We start from the raw sequence: 26,271 nt of genomic DNA, 5'->3' as shown, positions 1-26,271 counted from the left end.
ACATATGTGCCAGGGTACACAATCAAATACAAGTGGCATTAAGCGATTTAGACATGACTAAGGTGCCACTCTCCGGCCTTAAGAGTCCTCATGTGTCCGATGAGGATAAGTAAGAAAGTAATTAAGTAAGTAAGTAAGTAAGTAAGTAAGTAAGTAAGTAAGTAAGTAAGTAAGTAAGTAAGTAAGTAAGTAAGTAAGTAAGTAAGTAAGTAAGTAAGTAAGTAAGTAAGTAAGTAAGTAAGTAAGGTGCAACTCTACAAGGCTTTTATTATACCATACTTTCAACACTGTAACACAATATGGCATTTTTGTAGTGCTAGAACTTAAATAGTAGTGCTGGAACGTCTCAATAAGTATGCTCTTAGAATTATTCTGAACGATAACTGTAGTTCATATATGATGCTCTTGGACTTGGTCAGCCTCAAAGATGGAAGGCTACTTGATATACTTACTATTTGTGGTTCACAAATCCCTTCTTGGGACTATGCCTGGCTATGTATCTTCGCTAATTCAATTAAGAAACAATATTAATAACCTAAGAGGCAACAACTGTGAACTGCAAATACCTTCCGTCAATACTACACCTCACGGAAACATTCTACACGATTTCTTGCTGCTAAATTATGGAATGAGCTTGGAATGAGTACACACCAGGGCTACTCCTTAGTATCTGGCTAGAAATTTCCTTCTCACTTTTTCCTCCGGCCGCGCGCCAGTCTCGTGCTCCTCAAGTTGCCTGGTTCATGCCCAAAAAGAATTCTGGGTAACCCTGCCATTCCATGACAAGGGAAGATGCCCGATTCTCATTTCATACAATCTCGTTCCCAGAGTCTTCGTTCCCCTTGACCAGCGGGTCGGGTTACGAGAGACTCTGGGATAATCCGTTTTCGAATGACAAGATTCTTGTCATGAACACCATTGCGCAGGCGTAGGCGTAACGCCAAAATGGGAGTCAAACAGCACCTTGGTGAACAGGGTCTGTGATTGGTTGATTACATTTTAGGGATTTCTTTTGTTCAAGCTATATCTCGTGAGTGATAAACAATGTAGAAATGCAATGCCAAGAACACCAATAAGTACAGCAAGTGAAAAAGGAGTATGACATGAAAACGTGTCGGAAACGTAACACGTGTAATAGCTTGTTCTCACAGTTGCTTCATTTGCCTTCTAAATGTAGTGGAGCACTCCCAGACACTGTGTAGACATGTAGCAAGCATGGCAAGAGTAGCAGCAAGCGTAGCAAGAATTTCAAGTGTAGCACATGTAGTGTAGCAAGTGTAGTACATGTAGCAAGCATATCAAGTGTCGCAAACATATCAAGTGTAGCACATGTAGCGTAACAAACATGTAGCAAATGTAGCAAGCATATCAAGTGTAGCACATGTAGTGTAGCAAACATGTATCAAGCGTAGCAAGCGTAGCAAATGTAGGAAGCCTATCAAGTGTAGCACATGTAGTGTAGCAAACATGTAGCAAGCGTAGCAAATGTAGCAAGCATATCAAGTGTAGCACATGTAGTGTAGCAAACATGTAGCAAATGCAGCAAGCCTATCAAGTGTAGCACATGTAGTGTAGCAAACATGTATCAAGCGTAGCAAGCGTAGCAAATGTAGCAAGCCTATCAAGTGTAGCACATGTAGTGTAGCAAACATGTAGCAAGCGTAGTAAATGTAGCAAGCATATCAAGTGTAGCACATGTAGTGTAGCAAACATGTAGCAAATGTAGCAAGCCTATCAAGTGTAGCACATGTAGTGTAGCAAACATGTAGCAAGCGTAGCAAATGTAGCAAATGTAGCAAGCCTATCAAGTGTAGCACATGTAGTGTAGCAAACATGTAGCAAATGTAGCAAACATATCAAGTGTAGCACATGTAGTGTAGCAAACATGTAGCAAGCGTAGCAAATGTAGCAAATGTAGCAAGCCTATCAAGTGTAGCACATGTAGTGTAGCAAACATGTAGCAAATGTAGCAAACATATCAAGTGTAGCACATGTAGTGTAGCAAACATGTAGCAAGCGTAGCAAATGTAGCAAAGGTAGCAAACATATCAAGTGTAGAACATGTAGTGTAGCAAACATGTAGCAAGCGTAGCAAATGTAGCAAAGGTAGCAAGCATATCAGTTGTAGCACATGTAGTGTAGCAAGCGTAGCAATCATAGCAAATGTAGCAAGTGTAGACGTCGTAGCAAGCGTAGCAAGTGTAGCAAATCAAGCTTAGCAAATGTAGGAAGCATACCAAGTGTAGCACATGTAGCAAGCGTAGCAATCGTAGCAAGTGTACACGTCGTAGCAAGCATAGCTAGTGTAGCAAATCAAGCGTAGTTGTTGTGTTCTGTTGTTTCATTGATTGTGTTTCATTGGCCCTGAAGAGCCCGTTTTGGTTTTGGTCAATTAATTAAGCATTGTATTGTTTTGTATTGTTAGTAACGACTGCAATTCAGATCAACGATTCATCTTATTTTTTTTAGCAGCCAATGCATCAAAGGACAGCCACAGCAATACCAGAAGGGCGTCTTACTGCTCAACGTACACATTCCTTTATTTTTGACTTTGTTGATACATTACCGAATGCAATATGGCGGTATATTCATGTCATTAATGTCCAAACTATGTAGTGTTATTCTTGATAAACTCAGCAATGAGAAAGGCAATTAAAAACTTGTCAAACTGCTGCATGTATTTGGAAGGGGCATCTTTTTAGCACCTATATTTCAACAGAATTAATTTCCCTCCCCCATGTAATCCATGTGGGCATTAGCCCTACTAATGGAAGTGAGCCCACACGTTATTTTATTTCCCCACAGTGACAGAGGAAAAAATTCTGAAAAGATCAGGGGAAAGTACTTCAGTTTAAACGGCGACTGAAATGGTCCGTCAGTTAAGAGCTTAGGCAAATATATCTAGTTTGTGCACTACACAGGACCAGGCGTAGCTCACTTGGTTAGTTAGTGCGCGGCTTTTAGAGCAAGAGCTCTCCAGTTCCATCCCCGGTGACTACAACGTCTGTTTCTACTTTTTTCTGATCCGTGTAGCTATAGCTTTAAATACCCGTAAAACGGAGCAATGGCAGGGGGAGGAGGGTATGGGGGGCACCAACGTTAAATGAAGTTACTTTATATTTTTATAAGTGAATAAGTGCGAGCAAAGAGATGGATAATCTGTGTAGAAGGATTATGATTGGCGGCGGTAGAATTATCAGGCGCTCTACCATCGTTCTTTGCCAACGCTTGTTCCAAACTTACGACTAGTCCTAGCCAATGCAGCCAGTAAAATTGTACTCCCTTTGGTTGAGTGCAACGCAGAAAAGATAAACTGGAAAGTTACCCTTTTTAAATCCGCTGTTAACAGTTATAATGAACTGTATTAACTAGTCCTTTTTTAAAAAACATCAACCTGTACCTGCCTGTACATTATTTTCTGTCGATATTTTTGTACTGATCTTTTTTCCAATCCTATAAATTTTGTTTAGATAGATTTTCTCTTCCTAATTCAAAATTGTGTGTACCTAATTTGCTTTGAAATAAACTAACTCGGCACCACCTTCAGATACTTCATGGCCTTTTTCTAGGAGTGCAACTTAACAAGATTTAGCTATTTTCTTCAGTATTTCTCCGTTCTATTAAATAAAAATTATTGTGGTATTCACCCGCCGTAAGGCCAGTTATTCGGACCAAGCAAGGTCGTAAATTATACACTTAATTATTTTAAATTTTTCTACTGTTTATTACTTAAGTGAAGCTATCTTCGCAGTTATGAACGCAATTTTTGCAATTGCGTAAAGAAGCCTGAAAAACTCAGAACTTCAACGGGGTTTGAACCCGTGAGCTCGCGAAACCGGTGCGATGCTCTAACCAACTGCGCTATGAAGTCGCTGACGTTGGAAGATGGTCATTTGTGGGGTCTAATGTTCCCATGAGGAATGAATCAACGATGAAATGATATATGAAATGGATTATATATGAACTGCGGATATGAAATCAAGGGGAGCTATGATCCTCGCAGTTATGAACGCAATTTTTGCAATTGCGTTCATAACTGCGAGGATCATAGCTTCACTTGATTTTATATCCGCAGTTCATATATGATCCATTTTATATATCATTTCATCGTTTTATTACTTTCTTTGACGACAAAGGTGGCTGGGGCGTGCTACTCTTGTTCGTTTATGACTGCACTGGTCAACAACTTGCTACCCAGAGTGACAATGGAAGGTTGATTTATACGGATAGACGAAGAGTCGAATTCCCGAGTACATGGAGGTGCGGTCCATTACTCGAGAGTTCCTTCATTTAATCTGGATAGGAAGGTCTTGCAAGGCCCGCTTCACGCTTTGAGAAAATTAAATCTGAATTCCGGATGCAAAAACAAGAAACTTTACAGACTGTGATCAATGGACCCTACCCGGGCGGGGGGGACTCCCATATGGAACAGACGGGGATGCTCGTCGGAATTTTTGAATTTAACCCCTAAAGGAGACCATCTGGGCGTGGCTCAAGCTTTTTGTGACCTCTAAAGGAGACCAATCTGGGCGTGGCTTAAGCAAATTTTGACCTTGGCAGCTTAAAATATTGTCGCTTTGCCCGGAACACCCTAAGCGAGACCAAAAACCAAATTTACACCCCTAAGCGAGACGACGAGCATCCCCTTCTGTTTCATATGGGAGTCCCCCCCCCCCCCCTTCCTCCCCGGGGGACCCTATTCGCGTGGCGGCCATATTGGCCGTAATGGTCTCGTACCCCGAGCCTCAAGTTGAAATGTTTGGGAATGAGTTTCGGTGGGACAAAACAAACGTTTTCTACCCTTGTTCTTAGGCCTTCTTAGCTTGATTAAGAAAATAACACAAACAGCGGTGATAAACATTGTATTCCAAGTTGTTTCAGCTATTGCTCCTCATTATGTCAAGACACGTTCTGCTGCAGATCATTTTTCTCAGTCGAGTTGGCAACTGCCATGCCACTTAAGATCTCGTTCTCCTCTACAATATAGCTTGCCTTCGTTACGTAGGGTATACAAGGGTTTATAGGATTCTTACTTACAATATTCATTACACTATAATAAGTAATAAATAAGGTCCGTACCCAGGCGCTGGCATAAAAGACACGCCAGATAAAAAATTCACGCCAAGTAAAAATAAACTCGCGCCACTGACACAAATAAAAACAAGAGTCACGGCTAAAGTAAAAAAGTCTCGCCAGAAAATATAACAAGTATACACACACGCGGGTGGCATTATACAGAGTGAAATCTAGGAAGTGACACTCTCAGGGGTCGATGGGTTAAATTATTTAAGATTTACCTTTTTCTGATAGAAGCCAACATGGTCAGTATTTGCATGAAGGGCTAATCAAATCGATGATAAAAAATATATGATTTTCCCTCAATCATGCTAACTATTGTAGGTCGTATAAAAACATCACATTCAAATCTACCATTCCACTTTCTGAGCAAGCATAAACTAACAAAATTACTTTCTTATAGGTACTGTGAGTCATGCAAAGCCAAAGGAAAAAAAAAAAGAAATTAGTTTGTTTAGACAGACCATTTGGTCACATGGCCAATAACTAATAACTTTTAGCTGGAACTGTATGCATTTTGGAAATCAAACCAAAGCCCACATACAAATTTTCAAATAATTATACAACTAAGCGTTGAAATTTTATGAACATTTTTAAAGTCTCTACAATTCAGTATCTTCACTTAAAAGCAAATTGGATTCTTAACCTTTAAGAGAGAATAAGCATAATTTAGGATAAATTAACAGTGTTGGAAATTTTCCGATCTGCAAACTGCAGGGGAACATTTCACAGTGAAACTATACTTGTGACTATACCGGTGGTTTAGTCTGTTTGTGATGCAGGCTAACTAGATTTAGGCTTTTATGCAAAGCACTTTTAAAGCATGATTGGAGGCCAGAGTATTTCTTCCATACAAATCCTTCCAGCATGTATAACATCTTCAGCTAATTAAACTACATGGCTATGATATTTTGCAAGGTTGCATACTTTAAGTCAATATTTTAAATTATATAATTATTTGCTGGCCTATTGGAGGTGACAGACAGTACGTAGAATACACTGGCTGCTCTGGTCATCCAAATTGATCAAGCAATGAATCAAAATGAAGGTTTATAACAGACTTCTAATCAGGAAATGTACTTGAATGTTTAACAGTGCTTACAGGGTGAAAAATGAAAATAGTCTTTAGATCTTTAGTCTTTAGTTCAATCTTTTAAGTGTACCGAAAAGAAAAAGCTACTGTACTTGATTTTATCTAGTCCTTTCGTGGGTATCATAAAAAAAAATGGCACATGGTGATAATAATGTTAACTTGATAAGTGTGAAAGAGTATTTTCCAAATGACAGAGAGGTATGAGATGATCATTTCAACAACAATGACTACCATTCCCTTCAAGATGCAATACTTAGCAATTATTGAATGAGGCTGAGTAGGATATGAAGAATTCTGAAGGTCAAGGAGGGTGTTATCCACCAAGGCCGAAGGCCGAGGTGGATAACATTCTCCGAGATCTGCAGAATTCTTCATATTCTATGAAAGCCGAATTCAATAATTGCTTTATTATTCATTCAAAATATTTTCTTCACTTAAACTTCTAAACCTACTCGCAGCCATCGGTTCAATAATTTGCAGCGGGCTGCACTTTTGACGTCATTAATTCAATATGACGAAGTTTCTTTCCAAATTTGGTGAACAGCAGCTGGTTATGGTGAATTATATGTGTGGTTTTAACCAATCAGAAACGGGGAAATATTTTGAATGAATAATAATACTTATTAAGTACTCTTTAAAAATCACATACAAAGCTGTCAGATACTGTCATAGGGATAACTTCATTTTCCAACTCAGAACTTTTCAGGTCTGAAAGCCTTGTCTACTCTAATAAATGTAATTATTGAAAAGTTAATATATGAGTAGTATAATCCCTGTCATTTTTCAACCAGAATGGCACAAGTTAATTTGTGACAATTTTTGGTGGAATTTTTGATGGCAAGCTGTAGCGACACAGCATACTATATGAAGGCCCATTTAAACTGTTTCATATTTTTTTTCAACACGCAATTCTGAATCAACAATTTGTTAGGAGCCTTTGAGGAGGTTGTTCAACATTGCTGAAACTGTAAAAATGTTCAAAACTTGTTGAATCAAATTTCAACTGATTTAAACTTTCATTCAACATCGATTCAACATTTCGTAAATTTGTAATAGATTTAATTAATTAATTAATTTTGGATGGAGTTCAGGCCATAAGTTTGTTCAACATTTGTAGAACACATGCATGCATGCTCGATGGGAGAGACTGGCTTCTTTTTCTTAGTTCTTGGCAATTTATAAAAGTGTTGGCTCAATCGTTCAATCATACGCAAGATGTTGAAACCATTTGAACAGCCTATGCAAAAACTTTTTTTGCTTCCAGCATCTGCACAAAATCCGTTCAACTTTACTGAATGCATGTTGAAGCAAGAGTTGATCCTTGAGACTATCAATTATTATATAATGTAATTAGGCAAGGGTGTCTGTGTTTTCAGTACAAAAAACAGAGCACTCTTCCGCAAAATAATTATTGATATCCGTGGCAACATCGGGGAATTTAGCTAATTTAAAGAGCTTCAAGATTTTAATGTTGTCATTAATTATCTTGTAAAGAACTTCTTGCAAATGCAACTCTGGGGGTATGTTTTGCAATCCTGGCCAAAACAATTGGGTACACTATCTACCCTTTTCACTTATTTTTTGGGTACTAGATTACTTCTAAGTTACAGGTGTACATCAAATTCCCACTCACATCTTCAACCTTGTGAAGTCTCACCCCCAAAACTGTTGAACGCCACACCTTGCAAAACATTTTTGACAAAACGACGACAGCTATGGCAACACCAATGCCAAAAAGCTATAATATTATTGATTTAAATTAATGAGTTTGACATGTGACGTTTTCGTTGCCGTGGTTTCTACTCCCTATTGTCCAGAGTAGGGAAAGGAAGGATCAATGGAACAAATGTTTTGGCCAAGATATATACAGTATTAACGATTATATAATAAGCCAAGTTATTCTCGCATTTTGATTGGTTCTTGCCAATGATCTATTAGAGGACAGATGCATGATTGACGTCACCATCAGCTTTTATGCGAATAAAGTTTAATTCTTTATTATACAAAACAAATAGATTCCATGTTCCCGTGCGTCTGTTCAGTAATGGACACATGACTATCGCCTCGTGTGCCACCTTGTTGTTCTTACCACATTTTGATGTCATCTGTGATCCATTACTGAACAGATGCATGGGAACATGGAATCTATTTGTTAAATAGATATCAAAATATTTACAAAGGTCAACAACTGAGATTCCAAACTACTAAACAATAATTAGTTTCTTAGAAATGCAATAAAGAAGCTAGCAATAAATACAAAATAGACAGCAATGAAATATTTCTGGGGCATTCATTTGGCATTTCAATTTTTTCTCGCATCCTCCCAAGCTATTTATAATATGTAAACATGAATCTTGCGACTCTAAATTATTAGGGGAGAACATTTTCCAATCCATTTATCACAATGTCAGAACAAGATAATCGGTTGGCTATTGGGATTTATAAATAAACTTCACAATAACAAAAGCAACCAAAAAACACGCTTCGATCAAATAATAACATGATGCATTCAGCGCTGTATTATTCAGTCAAAGTACAGTTAAATTGCTGTAGTTTTCAATTTGTCCAGTTGTGTCAAAAGTCAATTTAGACATTACTCGTTATAGCACAAATACAAACGGTTCTGGATTGTCCATTTCTGCTTCTACCCATGTCCGAGGATTTAGTAAAATCAAAACAGCAACGGAAGATATTACGGAAGTCGCCATGACATTTGTTTCGTTAAAAAATACCGTACGAGACAAACGAACGGCTTGACAACTGCAAGGTGGCCTGGCAGCAGTCGATGTAACCTCCATCTTCACCGCCATTGTATTTATGGTGAGAATTTGGCATGACGTATGCTCTATTGTATTCTGGCCAATCAAATGCTTTGCTACGCTTGCTACATCCTTCATCGGAATAGCCAATCACAGAGCCGCTTCAGCGAGGTGCTGTGCTACTGCAAAATGGCGAAGAGAGTGGAGGATTTGTTTCACGATGGCATGCAATTTTCTTTAGCAAAATTAGGATATCCCAACCTAGAACTGAAAAAGAAACAATATGACGTGTTGGAGCGATATGTCTGGACAAAAATCTGCGCTGAATATGTTACCAACGGGCTGTGTTGTCAAGTGTTGCCTGAGATTTTCGATTAGAATTTGTTTAACGTGGAAGCGTAAAGCAGATTGTGTTGCTGCTGAATGCACTGATCCGGGATTAGTTTCAAATGTTAAAAAGACTGTCTTTGTTTTCTATCGTGGAAGATGAAGGAGAGCGAAACACCAGACTCTAAAACGAGATTCTTTCGAAAAGAGTAAATCATTCTTTTAATCATAAGACTACATGCATGCCTTCTTTGAAGGATCTTTCAAGTTAGATTCTTCGTCACCAGAGAAGGTTTAGGGTTCTTTTCAAAAGGAGATGAGTTCTTTGGTTAAGAGTTTCCTTGCTGTTCTAAAGAAGTAGAGGTCTTGAGGGAAGTATCATTTTTGCTACTTTTCATTATTTTGTATAAACAGAAAATGACTGTTGTCCACCAAATAATGAGAATTCTTGAATAGAGATGTATACTTCTAGTTGGATAAACATGTTGATTTTTAGAATATTATTCTTCCATGAACATATAATGTGCTTTCCAAATTTAGGAAATATATATACAGTTTACATACATACACAAGGCAATACATACAAGCCATAATCACAAAAACAACTCTGTTAAATTTCACTAAAATAATTAATGTTGCAGAACAAATACACATTTCTGAAACTTAAACACCTAAAAACTCTAATGATTTTGAAAAATCTATGCGGCATGAAATCAGCCAAACTATTTAGCGAATGAGACAAGTCCCTAGGAATGAAAACAGTTTGGAAGCTCAAACTAACACGAAAAAGAAATTCTCGTGAGGGATGGTGGAGATCTTAAAGTGAGTGAAATTAAATAAATGAAAAGTGTCACACAAAAACAATTTTTGTAATTAAAATCTATCACTGTCCATTTTCCTTAGACCACTTCTATCCCAACAACAAAATTTAGCCGATCTGGAACTAATTCAAAGCACACACACAAAAAACCAGCATTAAACAGGGCTGTCATTAAATTTTCACCTGCAATATATCAAAAACAGAATCTAGTTTTCATTTCCTTCACAATGTGAGCTCAGGGTTAACATCTGGTACAGGTGAATGTCCTTTATGGCAGCCCTGTGAAAACTTTCCAGTGTGACAATTTAATTGACCACAATACTAGTACAAATTACTACATACCGGTAACATAACATGATTTGACATGGTATGAGTTAATTGCCTGACATGGTCATGTTCTGTACTATTTCTCGCCTGTTGTGCGACAAATCAAGAAATGGACTCAGGTATGTTTATGTGTCAGGGTTTCCATTAAGTTTGAAAGTAGAAGGGACCTTGTGACAGAGTGCGCAGGCACCCCTATATATAGTCTGGCTTTTGATCTTGAGACCTCCTTTGAGCAATGGTGGGTACTGTACTCAGTGCAAGACAGGTGCTAGTACCCAGGTCCCAGATTCTAATAAAACCCTTGCATGCAGGTTAGTTCAAGCTCCTGTGGTGGTGCAACTGTTAACACATGTAATAAGAGGCTATTAACTTTAAGCTAAAAGAGTAGAGACGCCTTTCTATACAGGGCATTTTGTTTTGACGAATGCTAAATACATACTCTCAAGAAACTCAGTGCAGACATGTTGGCTTTCTTGGATACTCTAGGTTAACCATGTAATGTACCCCAAACTGAGCAGAAAGACTCTGTATGAACTTACTTCCAGAAGAACTTCATTGTCAACAATAATGAAAAGCTGTCGTTCACAATCGTCGGTCTCTGGGCACAGCACATGAACATCCCCACTTAAAACTGTTTAATTCACATAATCGTTTAAGTAATGTCAAATTCCTTTGGGGGAGCAGAGAGATGCACACCGAAAGTTCAATGAAATTACTGGTATGTATCAAGCAAAATAAAAACTGCAAAAGCCAAAACTTCTCCATGAGGTTAAGACTAGTCATCCTTAATGCACTTTATATTCCATTTTTCCAGATGATCGGAGGTCAGTACCTATCTTGAACCATCAAATTTGACAGATTGGATGTAACAATATTATATATACATTTTATATTATCCTGAGAATGTTCATTTCCCATCTTACCCCCCCCCCCCCCCCAAATAATGTAATCCCTTCCTCACTGCCAAAGGCTTTCTGTAGGGTGGCGAGCACCATACAAGTTTTGAAATGATACTTTCTCTTCAACTCTCTGACTAGCAATGCAAAAAAGCCTAAGGCTGTTGATTTTAACACTCCAAAAAGGAATGGATACTTGTCTACAAACCTTGAACCTAAACATTTCTTTTGTTGGCATAAAAAATAAATTACATTAGAAACTGTTGACAACTGTACATACCAACATGAAGAAGTCAGTCTGACTTCAAAATAGACAGTATAATTTACTGACAACTTAACCGTCAACTGACAAAATTTAAATTGAGGGGATGTGTGGAATACGTTCTCAAGTGACTAGAAATACTGCACAGTCTGCAATGCTACCTTCTCCTTTTGTTTCACAAAGTTGTTAAAATTTATCGGAAATATAGGCTGCTGTAAAGTTGCTCCCAAACACCCTGTAAAAGCATAAAGTCTGTGTCTAGATAATGAAACTAAATGAGCCAGGTAGTTCATTGATGGCAGCACTTAGCTCTGTTTTCTGTAGAGTAACAAGGGGTATCACTAATCCCCTTTAACCCATTGACCCCTGGGAGTGAGACTTGACAGATTTTACTCTGTCTAATGCCAGGGAGATTCTATTCGTCAACTGGGGTCATCCTAGGGCGTTCGAGGTGTCAATGGGTTAAGCAGTAAAAACTTTGTCCCTTCCATTAATGGGATGCTAACCAATCACAGACTTTTTTACAAAGTCTATCAAACATTTGTCAGTATTAAGTTGTATGCGGGTACATATAAAAAGCAACATGGATTAAAGTTCGAGAAAACTGAGAGATGATCAAGACCAACCTCGTTCCCAGGGTCTCTTTTCTCTGCCTCCTTTGTCCTCAACGACAAAGGAGGCAGAGAAGAGAGGTTGGATAAAGATCTGGCCTCAGTTGTTCAAAAAGTGGATAGCACTACCCACCAGGCTCCAGTTGTTCAAATGATGGATAGCAGTATCAGCCGGATAAATCACTATCCAGTGGATAAGTAATAGCGGAACCAACTGCACTTTCCAGTGTACAGTCATTTGTCCGGTAGATAGCGTTATCCACCTTTAGAACAACTGGGGCCAGATAAATCACTATCCAGCAGATAAACACTACCAAAACCAATTGAGTTATCCAGTAAATAGTGATTTATCCAGTGGATAGCACTATCCACCCTTCAAACAACTGGGGCCAGAACTCATACAGTCAACCAACCTTTAAAGTCTCAAACACTTGACCACTGTGGCTTCAATAAGCAAATAATAACCGCCACTGTAATTAATACTTTGGGCTGAGCAATTACGGAAAAAAAACTCCTTATGTAGTGGTATGTTAAGGTACATGTACTTCAGAAAGAAGTACTTCATTACTCAAGAGAAAGGTGTCATTTTTGGAACTGACTTTTAAGTGCTACAAGTAATAGGCTCTAGAGGATGGTCAAGCTTTATATTATACCATTTTTTTTATTTCATCATAAACGTTAAGGACGGTGCCTACTATTGTTATTGCGCATACGTTCTGCGCACCTCTAGATACTCAGATTTCCTATCGCCGATGCTAACTAATATAGGGATATTTTTGTGCGGTTTAAAACTATCCGGAGAAAGTAGATCTTAGTAAGTACTCTTGGTTTCCAAAAAGAAAATTGGGTGTAACCATGCATTTTTGAGAGATACTTAAGCTTCAATTTGAGAAAGAACGCCATACATTGCTTTGTATTTTAAAGCTTTCTACAAATATTATTCATGAATTATCTTTGAAAAATGCGTGGTTAACCCCAATTTTCTTTTTGGATTTTAATAACACTTGTTAAGATCTACATTTCCTGCATAATCACACACCGAGGCAAAAATATCTTTAATTAGTAGGCACCGTCCTTAAGCTAAGTATTGCATAACAAAGTCAACAACTGAAGTTTCCAGTTTTTCTAAGGACCTAAAATGTAGGACAAGTTCCATTGGATGTGAGATGTACATCTCATTTCATCGATTTGATTCTCTATATCTGATCTGACCTCTTCTTCCAATGGAGGTTGAGAACAGTGCAGTGTAATGAAACCAAATGAAACGAGATTAGAATTTTCAACCTACCGAAAGGATTGCTTTGCATGCCAGAGAGACGGGCCTTCCACGATATTTTCAAAGCGTTCAACAGCACTGTCACAAGCCAAACGAGTTCTCTTTGCATCAGTAACTCTTTCTCTACCCAAAAACTCATCTGCTAAAGGTTCTCGCACCTTTCCAGGACACTCACATGTACGTAGGTAACTATACGAGAAGATCTTATGGATTCATATAAATTACAATAATATACAGCAATTTGAAGAGTCGGTATGAATACATTTTAAAGACATAATTACTCAGTGAGAGACAATTCCATTCCATTAGATTTAATAGGTTCTCACTCTTTGCTTTGGCTCCAAACTAATCAACAAACCAATCCAAACAATCATTAACAATCATACAGTGCTGTGTGAAACCCCTCGCGGCACTCGCAGAGGAGGTTGGACACGGTCTGAAAGGCCTCATGGTTCGTCGCAGTAGCGAATCACGAACGCTCTTTTATCGTGGACATGAACTCAAGATGGCGGGCTTCTAGGAAGAAGTGAGTCTCAATATTGATAATTTTTACCTACTTGTTTTTAGCTTTGCGATTTCAAACCCACAGGACAAGTTGGAGTTGCTACTGGGCTAGCTGCTGGAAACTTTTTGACTCTAAACGTAACTTCTCAGACAAGTTAAGACTCGACTTCGGTGCTTCACTGTCTGTCTTTGTTAAGCTTCGTGAAATTTGAGTTGATGTTAAATTATGTCGATTTCTCTCCAAACCCAAGCTTGTCAAACTTCAAAATTAATATCCATTCCAAAGTAGATTAATTTCCTAATAGAAAATGATCGAGCGCCCCTCTGGTTAGTGAATTATAGGATGCTGAAGTAGTTGGATTTTTGCCACTATTTCCCTTTCACGCTATGAAATGTGACGACGAACCCGCGAAATTGTGCGTGCAGTCCGCGGAACGTCTTGGTTTTAAAAAATTAAATTTAACTTCTATTCTTTATTTTACCAGGTAAAATCATGAAGAAGAAGCGGCCAGTGGGTAGTCCAAGTGGGTCTACCCCTGGCAACCCATCTAATAAAGTCGCAAGAGAAGCCTGCAATTCGCGATCAAGGAAATCTCTGTCATTTGGAAATGAAGTTGTAAGTTGCGTCGTTTTTTTGCGAGAGAAATGTTGTGTGAGATAAAAAAATAGCGTAGGACGTTGTTTTATATTGCATTATTTTTTTAATCAAGTAAGAAAAAAACAATATTTTTGGCTTCAGTTCCCCTTTGAACCTTCATCGTTTGTGGAATTTGCAGCATGTTGTAATGATTAATGGTTTCTTTTTATTGCAAATCATACAGGGATTGCAATCAGAAGATACATCTGTCAGGGCTACCTGGACTGACAGAGAAATTAAATCCTTGGTACAGTATATTGCCTTGTTTTGTGACCTTGGAGAAGACTGCGGGTGGGTGGAGAAGCCGTGGCCACATACCAAATCAACATTATTCTGGGACAGCTGTGCAGAGGCCATAGCAGAGCATACAGGTCTCCCCATAAGATCTGGTTTGTAAATCTTTTGATAATAGTAGTTATTCACTGAAGGTATTTATGTTATCTTCAACATTGATATACATTGCATGTACAGTATCATCAACTTGACATAATAGTATATGCTTTTTGGCAATCTTCCTGATTCAACTCTGTTATATCAAGTTTGTAATAATAAAATTAATAGAGTGGTTGTCATTTATATTTTTGTAGTTAAACAGTTGGATCTTACTATCATATTTTATGTTTTCATCTTGTCTTTTCCTTCTTTTAGGAAATGCATGTTGAAGCAAGGTCACCAAGAAACTTAGTGCGCAATACAGATCAGTTGATGAAGCTGAGGAGAATCTGGGAATCAATTACTTTGGCGATGACAAGTTATCAAGCCCAAATGACAGCAGCTTGCCTGATTCACATTCTTCCTTGATTCATGCTTCCCCTGTACGTAATCCCATACCAAAGAAAATCTTACCAGGAAATTTTCTAGAAAGTGTCATTGAGCAATTCAAAAAGCTATCTGCTTGTCAACGATTGCAGTTGTTAACACAACTATATGAAGAGGTTGCCATTCAAGACTTCAGTAAGGACCTGAAATGGTTTATACCAAAAGACTATGTTAAGCTTTCCCTCCATGGCATGCAAAACTTGCAGAGCAAAGGGAAAAGCAACACAATTTTTCATCTTTGCAAGTGTATTGGGGAGGTACGCCCAGATGGCAGCACGACAAGAATGCCCATCATGCGTATGCCTTTTGGCCTCATTTCATATAACTGCGAGTTCTTTTCACATGACAATGTTACAAACCTGCGTGCCTCAGTCAGGGCTCAAAGTTAGCGACCAAATGGTCGCATATGCGACTAAATTTTTGGTTGTGCGCCTAAAAAATCATGTGTGGTCGCACTCGTACGCCTTAAACGCTCAAGTGCAGTGCGACTGAATTGCCTCTCTGCTTTCTCATCTGACTATACTTGCGTACTCCGAGTGGTAAGTCACGAAACAGAAACATAAATCAACAGATATAAAGATATACATAACAAAATCTGGCCGTAAATAATAAAGGTACATTATTTTCCTTTCATCGGTGTGTGTTTATTTGTCGTTAGTTTTCTCAACAAATTCCCCCAACGCCGGTGAAGGTCCATTTTTCCTGTTGTTTCATTCGATCCCATACTCTTCTGTTTGTTAAAACTCCGCTGACACATGCAATTGAAGACTATGCACAAAGCACATGCTTATTTCACGTGTTAAAGGTTTGTGATAGTGAAAGGTTAAGAGGGGGTCAACGATATGATCCTTTTTCTTCAAGGTAAGAAAATTGTTTAAAAAGTGAATTGTAACCCAGTTGAGTCATCGTGCTTGTATTGTCTTGCAGTCTGTAATTTTCTTATAAAAAGCCAGCCTTCACATTCTACAAAAGCGAGTACATTTGCCTCGAATGATACTGCATCACTATATCAGTCTGCGATAAAATAAAGAGGATGAGCAAGAAAAAAAAAAAAGAAAAATATACAAATTTCAAAGAGCGGGGTTAAACTATTCGAGTAGCTACAGTGGGATTCAAAGAATCAATCTTTCCCCCTGCATTCAACCGCTTCATCCTTAGTCAATGGTTCCCTGCTAGCAGAGCTCTCTTTTCTTTGTGTTCACTGGGTTGACGAGTACAGGAAAAGAGACCTCTGCGATGGGTCGAAAGCATGTGTGGCGGTTACTTAGCGACTGAATCTTCATGTCATGCTTCATGTTGTGCAGACTCACTTAACAACAGCTGCATTCCTGTAAAGGAATGCGCGAGACATAGCGGCCTACGACAACGACGTCAAATGTCCAGAATTGATTGCCATTTACGACAGCATTAAGTCTGATCTTGGTGACCTGACGCGTCTATTATCAATTATGAAGTTGTGTATATATCCCGGTTTTCAAGTACATTTTCTTTGGTTACAAGTGTACTATACAAAGGAAATACATGATGAAAACTTTTCAGTTATTTCGAATGTTCTTTAACATGATGATAACATGTATTAGTATCACTCAACTAGTGGACTATGCAAATCATGCATTTTGATTGGCTACGCTACTAGAGGACTATTAGTAAAAGTCCTCGAGTAGCGAAAAGCGTGACGCTTTCTTTCATTTAATTCCCAATTAAATATTTCTTTAACTTGCATTTGCTAACTTTATTGTTGCCTTTTCTGTCCGACTAGTTGGCTGATACTAAAATAATTAGACCCTTCGCCCTCGAGGGCCACGGGTTCAATAGCCCATTCGGCGTCGCCTCATAGGCTATTGATGACCCGTGGCCCTTAAAAATCACAAGACACAAGAATTTTATCGCTGTCTCAAACAAAAAGTCAGCTTTACTAGTTAAAACAACAAACACGGGATTAAAATAAAATACAAAAACTGAAGATGACGTAATAATGTCTTAAGTTCTGCTTTTCTGTTACAAAATGTGCTCCCAGTATTTTAAGCTGTGCGCCTAAAATTTTGGCAGTGCGCCTAGAAATATACACGTGGTAGCACAGGTGCTCCCAAAGCCAAAAATAAACTTTGAGCCCTGCTCAGAGGATTACATTCAGTGGATGGAAACAATGTATGCTCACTTTGGGAACAAATGGGCATGTCTCCATAATGGACCAATATGGTCCTATGACAAAGATGAAAATGATGAGGAAACAAGGGACAGTGACAGTATTAATGAGAATGTTGTTGCTGCAGGTGGTGGTCAAAAAAAGGATCAATTGGATCAGATAGATGATGGCAGTATTGTTTGTGCTGGTGAAGAATGTGAAGTTAGTGCAAGTCCTGACTTGATTACTCAGGCCATGTTAAGTGCTGACTGCTTGCCAACTTTGCCAGGCAATGAAGGCAATGAAAAAAGTACCATGTCCAGGACAGTCGATGCAAACCGAATTGTTTCCCTGATTTGGTCAGGGATGACTACAGGTGCCATCCCAGAATACCGTGAAGAAGCCTCAGTTGCCCAGGCTCTAGAGAACCAAGAAAGGCATGGAGTTACCTCTGTTAATTCAAAGAGAGTGGAATTAAAGAGAGATCCCCTCACGGTACGTTACAAAACCAAAATTAAATAATAAAATGATAAACATAAGGTTATGTGACTTACTATTTACGAAATCCATGAGTTTGAGCCCTGAAAATGTTGGGCTGTCATTTATGCTCAAACAAATATACAGTACATAATAAATGTAAGTGTATCAAAAGCAAAATTGCATGTAAATAACAGGTTTGTTTCTCTTCTTTTGATGATTATGGTGATAATAATATTGATACAAAAAATTTAAAATCTTTAGGCAAAAGTAAATGTGGCTGGGCCAAGTGCAAGGACAATACGTAGACACATAGAAGATAGTGGTTTTCAAAAGAAACTGACATTCAGGTTTGTTGAACTAATAAAGCTGGTGCTGTGTAGTGCTTAAGATAGCTCTACAGATGCAGTGCTCGACTTAGCGGTAGTCCACTTGTCCTGGACTAGTGCAAAATGCTTCTGGACTAGTAGGAACTTAAAACCTCTAGTCACAGGACCAGTAACTACTTTGTAATTACTTTTTGCAATGTCTAAAAAAAATACATTAGGTGAAAACAAAATACACGTCTTGTAAATGTTGTTTCGATGCGTTCCTCGCAACGTTTCGATCGCGAAAACAGATAGTCTAATTTAATTGTAAAAAGATATTGCAAATAATATTGCCATGCTGCAAATCAGGAAGGACTACCAGAGATTTACTCAGGACTAGTAAATTTTCAGTTCAAGTAGTCCCAGGGCAAGAGATGAGAAAAGTTAAGGTGGAGCACTGAGATGGTATCTTAAATAAATTATTATGTCATTTTAGTGAAACCACTAGAGTTTGTCAGTGCCTTATAAAAATATTTGATGGAGTACAGACTCCATGTTGTAAATTAAATGTGGAAAACAAGGTCAAGAAAAGATGAGTCTTTCACTGTAGCAAGACACAAACCTACACCTGCTTCACATTCCTCATAGATTCTAGCCTTGACAGCTGCCCACAAGTCAAGTCCTAATGGAAGATGGTGGGTTAAAGCTGATGGGACAGATATGAAGATGGGTTTGCGTGAGTCTGTGAAGAACGAATGGTCAGGTGACTGTGATTTGGGAGATGGTAGTCTTCAAGTGAGAATAGAGGAGTATCACAATAGACTGAATTTTGTTCAGTGTATTGGAGTTAAGGACCGTAAAGATAAAAGTCTCACATGCCAAGACTTGGAGATAGAGGGAGGTCGTATGCTTGAAGAAAAGGAGTTTCTGGAAGGGGAATTGAAAAAAGCAGAAACTGTCTACCAGAAGAAAAAGAAACAGTCGAATCTCTCAGAGGAATCATTGTTTGCTTTGGCATGGGATGTTGAAGAATATGAGAAACTGATTTCAAAAAATGCTGACATAAGGAAGCTTATTTCCACTGTAAAAGAAATGCTATCCTTGCCTGGTCAGAAAGGTAATCTTGCAAGAGCTTTGAGAGGCCTTCGAGATGATCTTAAGGTTTATGTAAAGAACGTCACCATGAAGAAACGACAGGCAGCATCTCATCTCCTCATCTTCATGGTCTCTGATGAGCAGCGGAAAATGAAGCCCTATGCCATCCCAGTTCGCGTACTTCCATACAAAAGTATCACAGATGCTGCAGTAAGACAACTGAGAGACGAACTCAGGGAAACTATGCACATTTTGCAAAATTAGTTTTCTTGAAGTTTAATCAAAGAAAATAAAGTATCCCACTTGAATGTTTCATTGGATGAAGGGGGAATTCTAATTTTCATGCACTTAAGAAAAAAGGCTGTCTATTTCATACTTCTCACAGAACAACTTCCAATGATTTAAGAGTTGGATTTTAATTTGAACATTAAATGATATCAACAAAGTAGTGACTTTTTATAATGCTTATATCTTGCTTGGGACCAAGGTCAAATTTTTCATGGGAATGATTATTACCTGTACATCTTCCAATGTGAAATATGAAACTTTACATCGTGTGTCTGTGTCAGTGTTTCCCAGACAAATATCAAGAAGATCATTTTCATTTACCAGTAATTGCCTTTTTATGCATTAAGGATTAACAGTAAATATTACAAGGTGTGGAGAACCTAGGTACTGCAAAAAGCAATTTTCTCTTGGCTATGTTTAAGCTTCCACAAGTAAAGGTTATTGACAACAGGTTTTCTACTCTTATAAAACTGAGATGAGAATAATATAGCCTAGTTCCCAGTGTTCTACCCCAGGTTTTGAAACTGAAATGGTGTCCACAATATTAAAAGGCCTTGAGCAGGAAATACTCTCAATGTAAGCAGTGTGCTTTAAAAGAACCTACATGTATAAAAATGATAATAAACAAGGATACAGCTCTGGTGGTGCATCAGACTCATCTAATATAGGATTCAGTGGTACAGCCCGCAGGTTCCTTGGATCAAATACCACCTGATGTAGAAACATTTGATCTGCTACATCAAATTTCAGAAGATACTCAGGACTTGGTACATGAAGACTTTTTACACCAAGTACTTGTGGTAACCTTGAAAAGAACTGTAGTTGTGCATTAATAACTTATTCATGAACAACTATTTAAACTGTTCGATTTCATTTGTAAAGGAAATCAAAGAAATCCAAAAAAACAAGCAAACAAACAGACAATAAACTGAGAAGTTTGTGTGAGTGCAGCAAGGAAGCTTGTTTTCAATAAAGAGGGCATTTGACTGTTTAATAACAGCAGGAAATTATTTTCTTTCTATATAAATTATTTAATATAGAGTCCTGTGACCTCACTGAATTTTTAAATGATTTAAAAAATTCCATACTTTCCTCACATCACCATTTGCTGCAGCAACTTTCTTCATCAAATTGTGTGCTCTTTTGATTCCTATACCAGGAAGTGATTCCAAGTAGTCGCAGCCAGCAATTATACACATATGACGAAACAAGTCAAAGGTATAATTGGAAATATTGAGACATTTCGGTATGTCTTTGCTTTGGATTGACTGGCAGCTACCATGTAGGTGTACTTTATAAAGAACCTGGATCGTGAAAATACAAGATAAACTGTATTGGACAACTAAATAACATCCCTGTGCAAATAAATAAATAAATAAAATAAATAAATAAATAAATAAAATTAAATAAGCTTTAACATTCATCTTGTGAAAAATCAAGCTTAAATTTAAAGATTGAGCACAGATCCATTTGTAACCATAAAGAAATGTACCTCGGAACAGCCAAATACCAACAGATCCGAATCTTCACTGAGAACTACATCAATCAGCTGATTTTTGTTCAAATATGCAAGTTGTGCATCTGCTTCAAACGGGGCAACAATGCAATCTATATTTTTGTCCCGTAGAACCTGATAAGAAATCGATCCAGATGAAATTGAAAATTAGTAGAAACTAGAGACACTGAAAATATTACTGCAGGCACTTTTTCATGTGATCAGTGAAACTTCAAAACAATAGATCTCACCTTCAGTAGTTTATGAGACATTTCACAAGTAATCTTCAACGCTCTCCTGAAGTGATCGATAGCTTCCGATTCAATCCCGCGTCGCCACAATTCTTCTGCCTTTGTCGCATTTTCCTTGCGAGACCTTTAAGGGGAAAACAAAAATGTGAGTTAGTACCACTGTAGTGTAATCTCTGAATTAACCCACGATGCGATGATGTTGATTTCACACCTAACCTTTCCCGTTTCTCTCTCGTTATTTTCTTGGCCTCTAAATTCTGCTCATCAAACACAGCGACGGGTTTTATTCCCAGGGAAAGAAGTAAATCGAACAGCTGCTCAGGATAATCGAGAAACCTATAAGCAAATGTGCAAAAATTAAGAAAAGTTAGCAAGTGATCACTAGCTTCCAAATATTTGACAGCAGAGGATAAATCAAACTTCAGTTTGCAGATTGCAAATAAGCGTTTCCACTTTGCTACCAAACAACACATTTCTCTTACTCGTTCGTTGAAATACCAAGACCCAATTTCTCCGCACAACCGAATGCTCCTTTGTACAAATAACAGGAACAATCTACACCGATTTTCTTCCCGGCGTAGTATCGAAGATGTGTATTTGTAGTGATTCCTTGAAGGAATGTAAGGAGGCCTTGTATGCCCATATCTTTCTCAGTGAAACATTTCTTTGGTCTATTTCCAGTTTTTATAACACTAGCTGCATAGCCGATCAGCTGTTTTGAACCTCTCTTTAAAGCCCCTTGTATTTTCCCGCCTCGGAGAGTGTCTCGAGAGATCGTTCCACTTCGGCGGTCAGTTGCAAATGAGGCAGTTTTTCGTTTTGCGACCATGATGATTTTCGAACCGTGTCCAACCTCCTCTGCGGCACTCGCCTCGTGACCGAAATCGATTGCTCATGCTCAGACTTTCAACCAATCAAAAACTTTATCCAAACGGATTATCCCAGAGTCTCTCGTAACCCGACCCGCTGGTCAAGGGGAACGAAGACTCTGGGAACGAGATTGCATTTCATACATTGTAGAGCCAGAAAAATTGCGCAGGCGCGGACGGAATGTTTGAACAAGAGAGGAAAACGCAGCACCTCCAGACAACGGCGCTGGAGCGTCGTACCAAACGAGTCATCCCGGGATTTCGGCCCGTGCGATCGCTTTTGGACGCAATTGGCCCTTCGCTGCTTTCTGCTACCGACCTTGCCTCCCGGTACAGCATTGAGGGAGGGATATGTCGGCCCCTAAACCATATGAGACAATCCCAAGCCTACTCACAGCTCCAGACCTCCCTTGTCAATTTAGCGTAAGAAATCGTTTGCTTATGTATTCAAGAGAAAATTCATTTTATCTGCCATATGGTAAGCACTGAAGTCGCACATTACAAAGTGACTGTGCGCACGCGTCCTGCTAAAGGTTATATACACAACTCTATTTCTTCTCGAATTTCAGAATAACTACAAGAGCTATATAATATCTTCGAGACATTACATTTACAACTAAAATACATAGCATATACAGGTACATAACTAAATACACAAAATTTAAAGATATATTAATTAAAAAGAGAAGCCCCTGTAGAAAATGCGGCCCTCGATTCTCTTTAAAACCAGTAAACTCAGTAGTACGGATAAAATGAGGTGGCGCATTCCGCAACTTAGCTGGTACGAAAGAAAAAGAACTAAGACCATGACTGGTTCTTCTAGGTTTATTGAGGGACAGAATGTAATTTCCGCGAAGATCATGGATAAGAAGAAGACGGGAGAGAAAATGTATCTTTCATATAAGCAGAAAAGCCCTTCAAAAATAAACAACAACAACAACAACAACAATATACTTTTCTACAGCGGAAATATGAGGAAATCTTGCATGCCCTTATTGCAAAGAGATGTAGAATTTGACTTTAGTAATCTGCCAACAAAAATCTCAGTATTCTGCCAAATACATTATACCGTGCCTTTGACAAGATATCAGGAAAGGCCAGATTTTTTGCTACCAGCATAAGACCAAAACAAGCACTTATTTGTCGCCAATTCGCTACGATAAAAACTTGTTCAAAAATCAAATTTCTAAGTTAACAGTACACACCAGGGCTACTTCTTAGTATCTGGCTGGAAATTTCCTTCTCACTTTTTCCTTCGGCCGCGCGCCAGTCTCGTGCTTCTCAAGTTGCCTGGTTCATGCCCAAAAAGAATTCTGGGTAATCCTGCCATTCCATGACAAGGGAAGATGCCCGTTTCTCATTTCATAGATTTTTTTATAAGTGTCGGGTCACCCAGCCCTACTGGCAAAATACCGCATCGATTGAAGTTTTTAGTTTTCAAAACTTGCCCAAATTGTATCGGTAGGTGCTGGAATTCATCCACAGAAAGGCCAGAGAGACAACTTCACTCGTGAACCGCCATGTCAAGCATTTTAGGCGTCCCAGTCTGCATGAAACCATCTCTCACGTCACCTCTGTCTCGAGAGCAGACCAGACACGCGCGGTTCTTACCTTACGTTTATGCGTGGAGAATCTGTTCAACTGAAATGTCAATTGCTTGTAAAAACCAGCATTTAATTTTTTTTGCTAGGCGAGGTATCGGAGAGCCAGAAAATTGGCGCATGCGCGGAGGGAATGTTTGAACAAGAGAGAAAAACGCAGTACTTCCAGACATCGGCGCTGTGGGTCGCGTCTCCTGCATCTTCACTCAAAGAACCGATGGTATTAGGCTGAAAAAAGCCCACGAATTAATCGCAAAGTGTAGTTACCGGTGTTTAACACTGGTGGCCTGGTGTTTCCCTGTTGTTTTGCCAAGGTTCGGGTCAGGGATGCTACGAGAAATTAGTTGCCGAAGTTGGAGATTATTTTAGCGCATTTCATAGATACAGAAATACACACCCTGCGAGCAGAACCTCCTTTTGTCTTTTTATTTACTGAGGAGGAGAAAAGTAGGCTCTGCCCGAATCGCGTCAACTCTTTGAAGCCGCCGCAGCCCGAACTTCTGGACTAGTCAATCTTGTTTTCTCTCGTCAAACCGGTTTTTCCAGTGCGAGCGTCCGTTTAGTGACAAAAGCGATGGTTACAATTGAGCCCGCTGGCATGAAAAACCAAGATGGTGGCGAGATCTGGCATATTAGGCTTGGGTTCGAGACTGTATCCAGGCAACATGTAGCGCATATTCAAAAAAGATCTTACTCGATTCATGCAGAGCCTTTCTCGAGAACGCCAAAATCGAGCAAGCAAAAGAAAGGCTCTGCTAGTAGGGTGAGAAATACAGTACTTGTGTCGGAATCAGACTGTAAATAAATGTAAATTTAATAAAGTAAAGAATTTTGCACAGTTGTCATGGATTTGCAAAGTTAAGATGACTTGGCACTGAGAAGAGTCAACTGAGAATGTATTCACCATGGTCCGGTTCCTGAAAGGTGTAATAACTCTATTCCAGGGATAAATGTGCCTTATTCCCCAGATATTCACCAAAGTGTAAATACTTTTTTCTGCGAAGCACATCAACCCACCCGGGTGGGTGACCGAACCAGACCATAATATGCGGAAAAAATGTGAGCAAATGTATGAAAAGTTAAAAATAAACTGCACGCCTTACAACACAACTATATCGTTCAAATTTGGAGAAGACAAGCTTTTAGATTCCTTTTGCCTCGTATCTTAACTTCAATTCAGAAAATTATTATTGTCATCGGATCCCAATGCAAGAGTTTTGAGCAAGCAACCGTGGACAATCTTCCTGTCGGTGTACGTTGGATCAGTGGCTAGATCTGATCGGCGTAATTACAAGTTGACAAACTAAACTGATTTTAGGCAAGAGCCGATACAACGTAGATTTGATTTTAGTGGTGTACTATATTTCGGCTGGCCAAACCAGCCTTCTTCAGGTACAATGAGAGTTTACATTAAATTGCTTCTATGTACATTTAATATCACCCAACTAGTGGACTAATGCAAATCGTGCATTTTTATTGGCTACGCTACCAGAGGACTATCAGTAATAGTCCTCGAGTAGCGAAAAGCGTGTCGTTTTCTTTCCTTTAATTCCCAATTAAATATTTCTTTAACTACTTGCATTTGCTAACTTTATTATTTGCCTTTTCTGTCCGACTAGTTGGGTGATACTAAAACAATTAGACCCTACGCCCTCAAGGGCCACGGTTCTGCAATAGCCCATTCGGCTTCGCCTCATGGGCTATGTGATAAAACATGGCAGTTACAACGAATTTGAATTCAAATAATAAGAGTAACGGAAATACAACTCTGTAATTTCTGACGGTAAAAATAATCCCAACTCTCCCTTTTCTCCCTCCCACCAACTCTCCCTACTCAGTTAACAATCAAAATATGCAAATTATGCTAATGGTGCTGGGAAAAGTTATGGCCGTTTTCTCAAATTATGCAATATTTTCCAATACGGCCGCAATGACCTATGGGAACTGCTGTTAGACGACATGGCGGAGGGTGGAGCAGAGGCTGCTACATCTACAGATTCAGAGAAATCTTTTGGCATGAGAGCTGTCTTAATTGGAGCCACTGGTGCAATAGGTGAATGTCTTCTCGGAGAACTCTTGATCTCAAAGGTGTGTAATTTAGTTTGCGTGTAGTGTCCGTCATGGGTGAAAGCTAGGGTTAAAATAACAACATCTAGGTCCACCCCTTTTAATCTTGGGAGTTTACTCTGTCTATAAACACCACACGATTCAACTCGGCAATCGGGGGCGCTTCACGGCCGAAAGCCCCAACTTATAATTAGCTTGTCTGTTCAAACGTACTTCGCAGAACTTTCAGGCTATGAGTTCGAGAATCTTCACTTAATTTAACGGGGAGAGGACAAAACGCGGAGCCCT

The 26,271-nt window shown here is 38.8% G+C and overlaps 4 protein-coding genes across 4 annotated transcripts in view; 3 read left to right on the top strand and 1 right to left on the bottom strand.

The window, feature by feature from the left end:
* Positions 1 to 6,900: 6,900 nt before the first annotated feature.
* LOC138038309 (uncharacterized) lies at positions 6,901 to 20,634 on the top strand. Its single transcript, XM_068884099.1, has 4 exons — positions 6,901 to 10,077; positions 17,681 to 18,027; positions 18,274 to 18,359; positions 18,966 to 20,634. The coding sequence occupies exon 4, from the start codon at positions 19,038 to 19,040 to the stop codon at positions 19,674 to 19,676; it is 639 nt and encodes a 212-aa protein (XP_068740200.1). The 5' UTR covers positions 6,901 to 10,077; positions 17,681 to 18,027; positions 18,274 to 18,359; positions 18,966 to 19,037; the 3' UTR covers positions 19,677 to 20,634.
* LOC138038310 (uncharacterized) lies at positions 13,882 to 16,039 on the top strand. The gene is made up of 4 exons (XM_068884100.1): positions 13,882 to 13,973; positions 14,437 to 14,567; positions 14,773 to 14,977; positions 15,237 to 16,039. The coding sequence occupies exons 2-4, from the start codon at positions 14,445 to 14,447 to the stop codon at positions 15,248 to 15,250; spliced, it is 342 nt and encodes a 113-aa protein (XP_068740201.1). The 5' UTR covers positions 13,882 to 13,973; positions 14,437 to 14,444; the 3' UTR covers positions 15,251 to 16,039.
* LOC138032540 (exonuclease 1-like) lies at positions 20,301 to 22,275 on the bottom strand. Its single transcript, XM_068880248.1, has 6 exons — positions 21,929 to 22,275; positions 21,663 to 21,782; positions 21,447 to 21,570; positions 21,193 to 21,330; positions 20,789 to 21,004; positions 20,301 to 20,516 (listed from the first exon to the last, which is right to left on the bottom strand). Exons 1-6 carry the CDS (start codon positions 22,273 to 22,275, stop codon positions 20,301 to 20,303), a joined length of 1,161 nt encoding a protein of 386 aa, XP_068736349.1.
* A 3,576-nt stretch (positions 22,276 to 25,851) lies between these two features.
* The window catches only part of LOC138038366 (oxidoreductase HTATIP2-like), an 11,654-nt gene continuing 11,234 nt past the window's right edge, over positions 25,852 to 26,271 (top strand). The window contains exon 1 of the mRNA XM_068884183.1: positions 25,852 to 26,004. Coding sequence (XP_068740284.1) covers positions 25,876 to 26,004 — 129 coding nt within the window. The 5' untranslated portion in view covers positions 25,852 to 25,875. The remainder of the gene's footprint in view (positions 26,005 to 26,271) is intronic.

The sequence above is a fragment of the Montipora capricornis genome, chromosome 2, assembly GCF_036669925.1.
Source record: "Montipora capricornis isolate CH-2021 chromosome 2, ASM3666992v2, whole genome shotgun sequence".
NCBI classification, from domain to species: domain Eukaryota; kingdom Metazoa; phylum Cnidaria; class Anthozoa; order Scleractinia; family Acroporidae; genus Montipora; species Montipora capricornis.
Note: the sequence above shows the minus strand (reverse complement) of the source record. Positions and strands in the feature narration are given on the sequence as shown.

What these genes read in the sequence shown, in the direction of transcription:
- LOC138038309 (XM_068884099.1), top strand. Translation starts at nt 19,038, where the DNA reads ATGAAGATGGGTTTGCGTGAGTCTGTGAAGAACGAATGGTCAGGTGAC.
- LOC138038310 (XM_068884100.1), top strand. Translation starts at nt 14,445, where the DNA reads ATGAAGAAGAAGCGGCCAGTGGGTAGTCCAAGTGGGTCTACCCCTGGC. An exon ending in TGTCATTTGGAAATGAAGTT is followed by an intron (nt 14,568 to 14,772) that starts GTAAGTTGCGTC and finishes CAAATCATACAG; the next exon opens with GGATTGCAATCAGAAGATAC.
- LOC138032540 (XM_068880248.1), bottom strand. Translation starts at nt 22,275, where the DNA reads ATGGTCGCAAAACGAAAAACTGCCTCATTTGCAACTGACCGCCGAAGT. An exon ending in ACGAGAGAGAAACGGGAAAG is followed by an intron (nt 21,571 to 21,662) that starts GTTAGGTGTGAA and finishes TTCCCCTTAAAG; the next exon opens with GTCTCGCAAGGAAAATGCGA. An exon ending in TGTCTCATAAACTACTGAAG is followed by an intron (nt 21,331 to 21,446) that starts GTGAGATCTATT and finishes ATTTCTTATCAG; the next exon opens with GTTCTACGGGACAAAAATAT.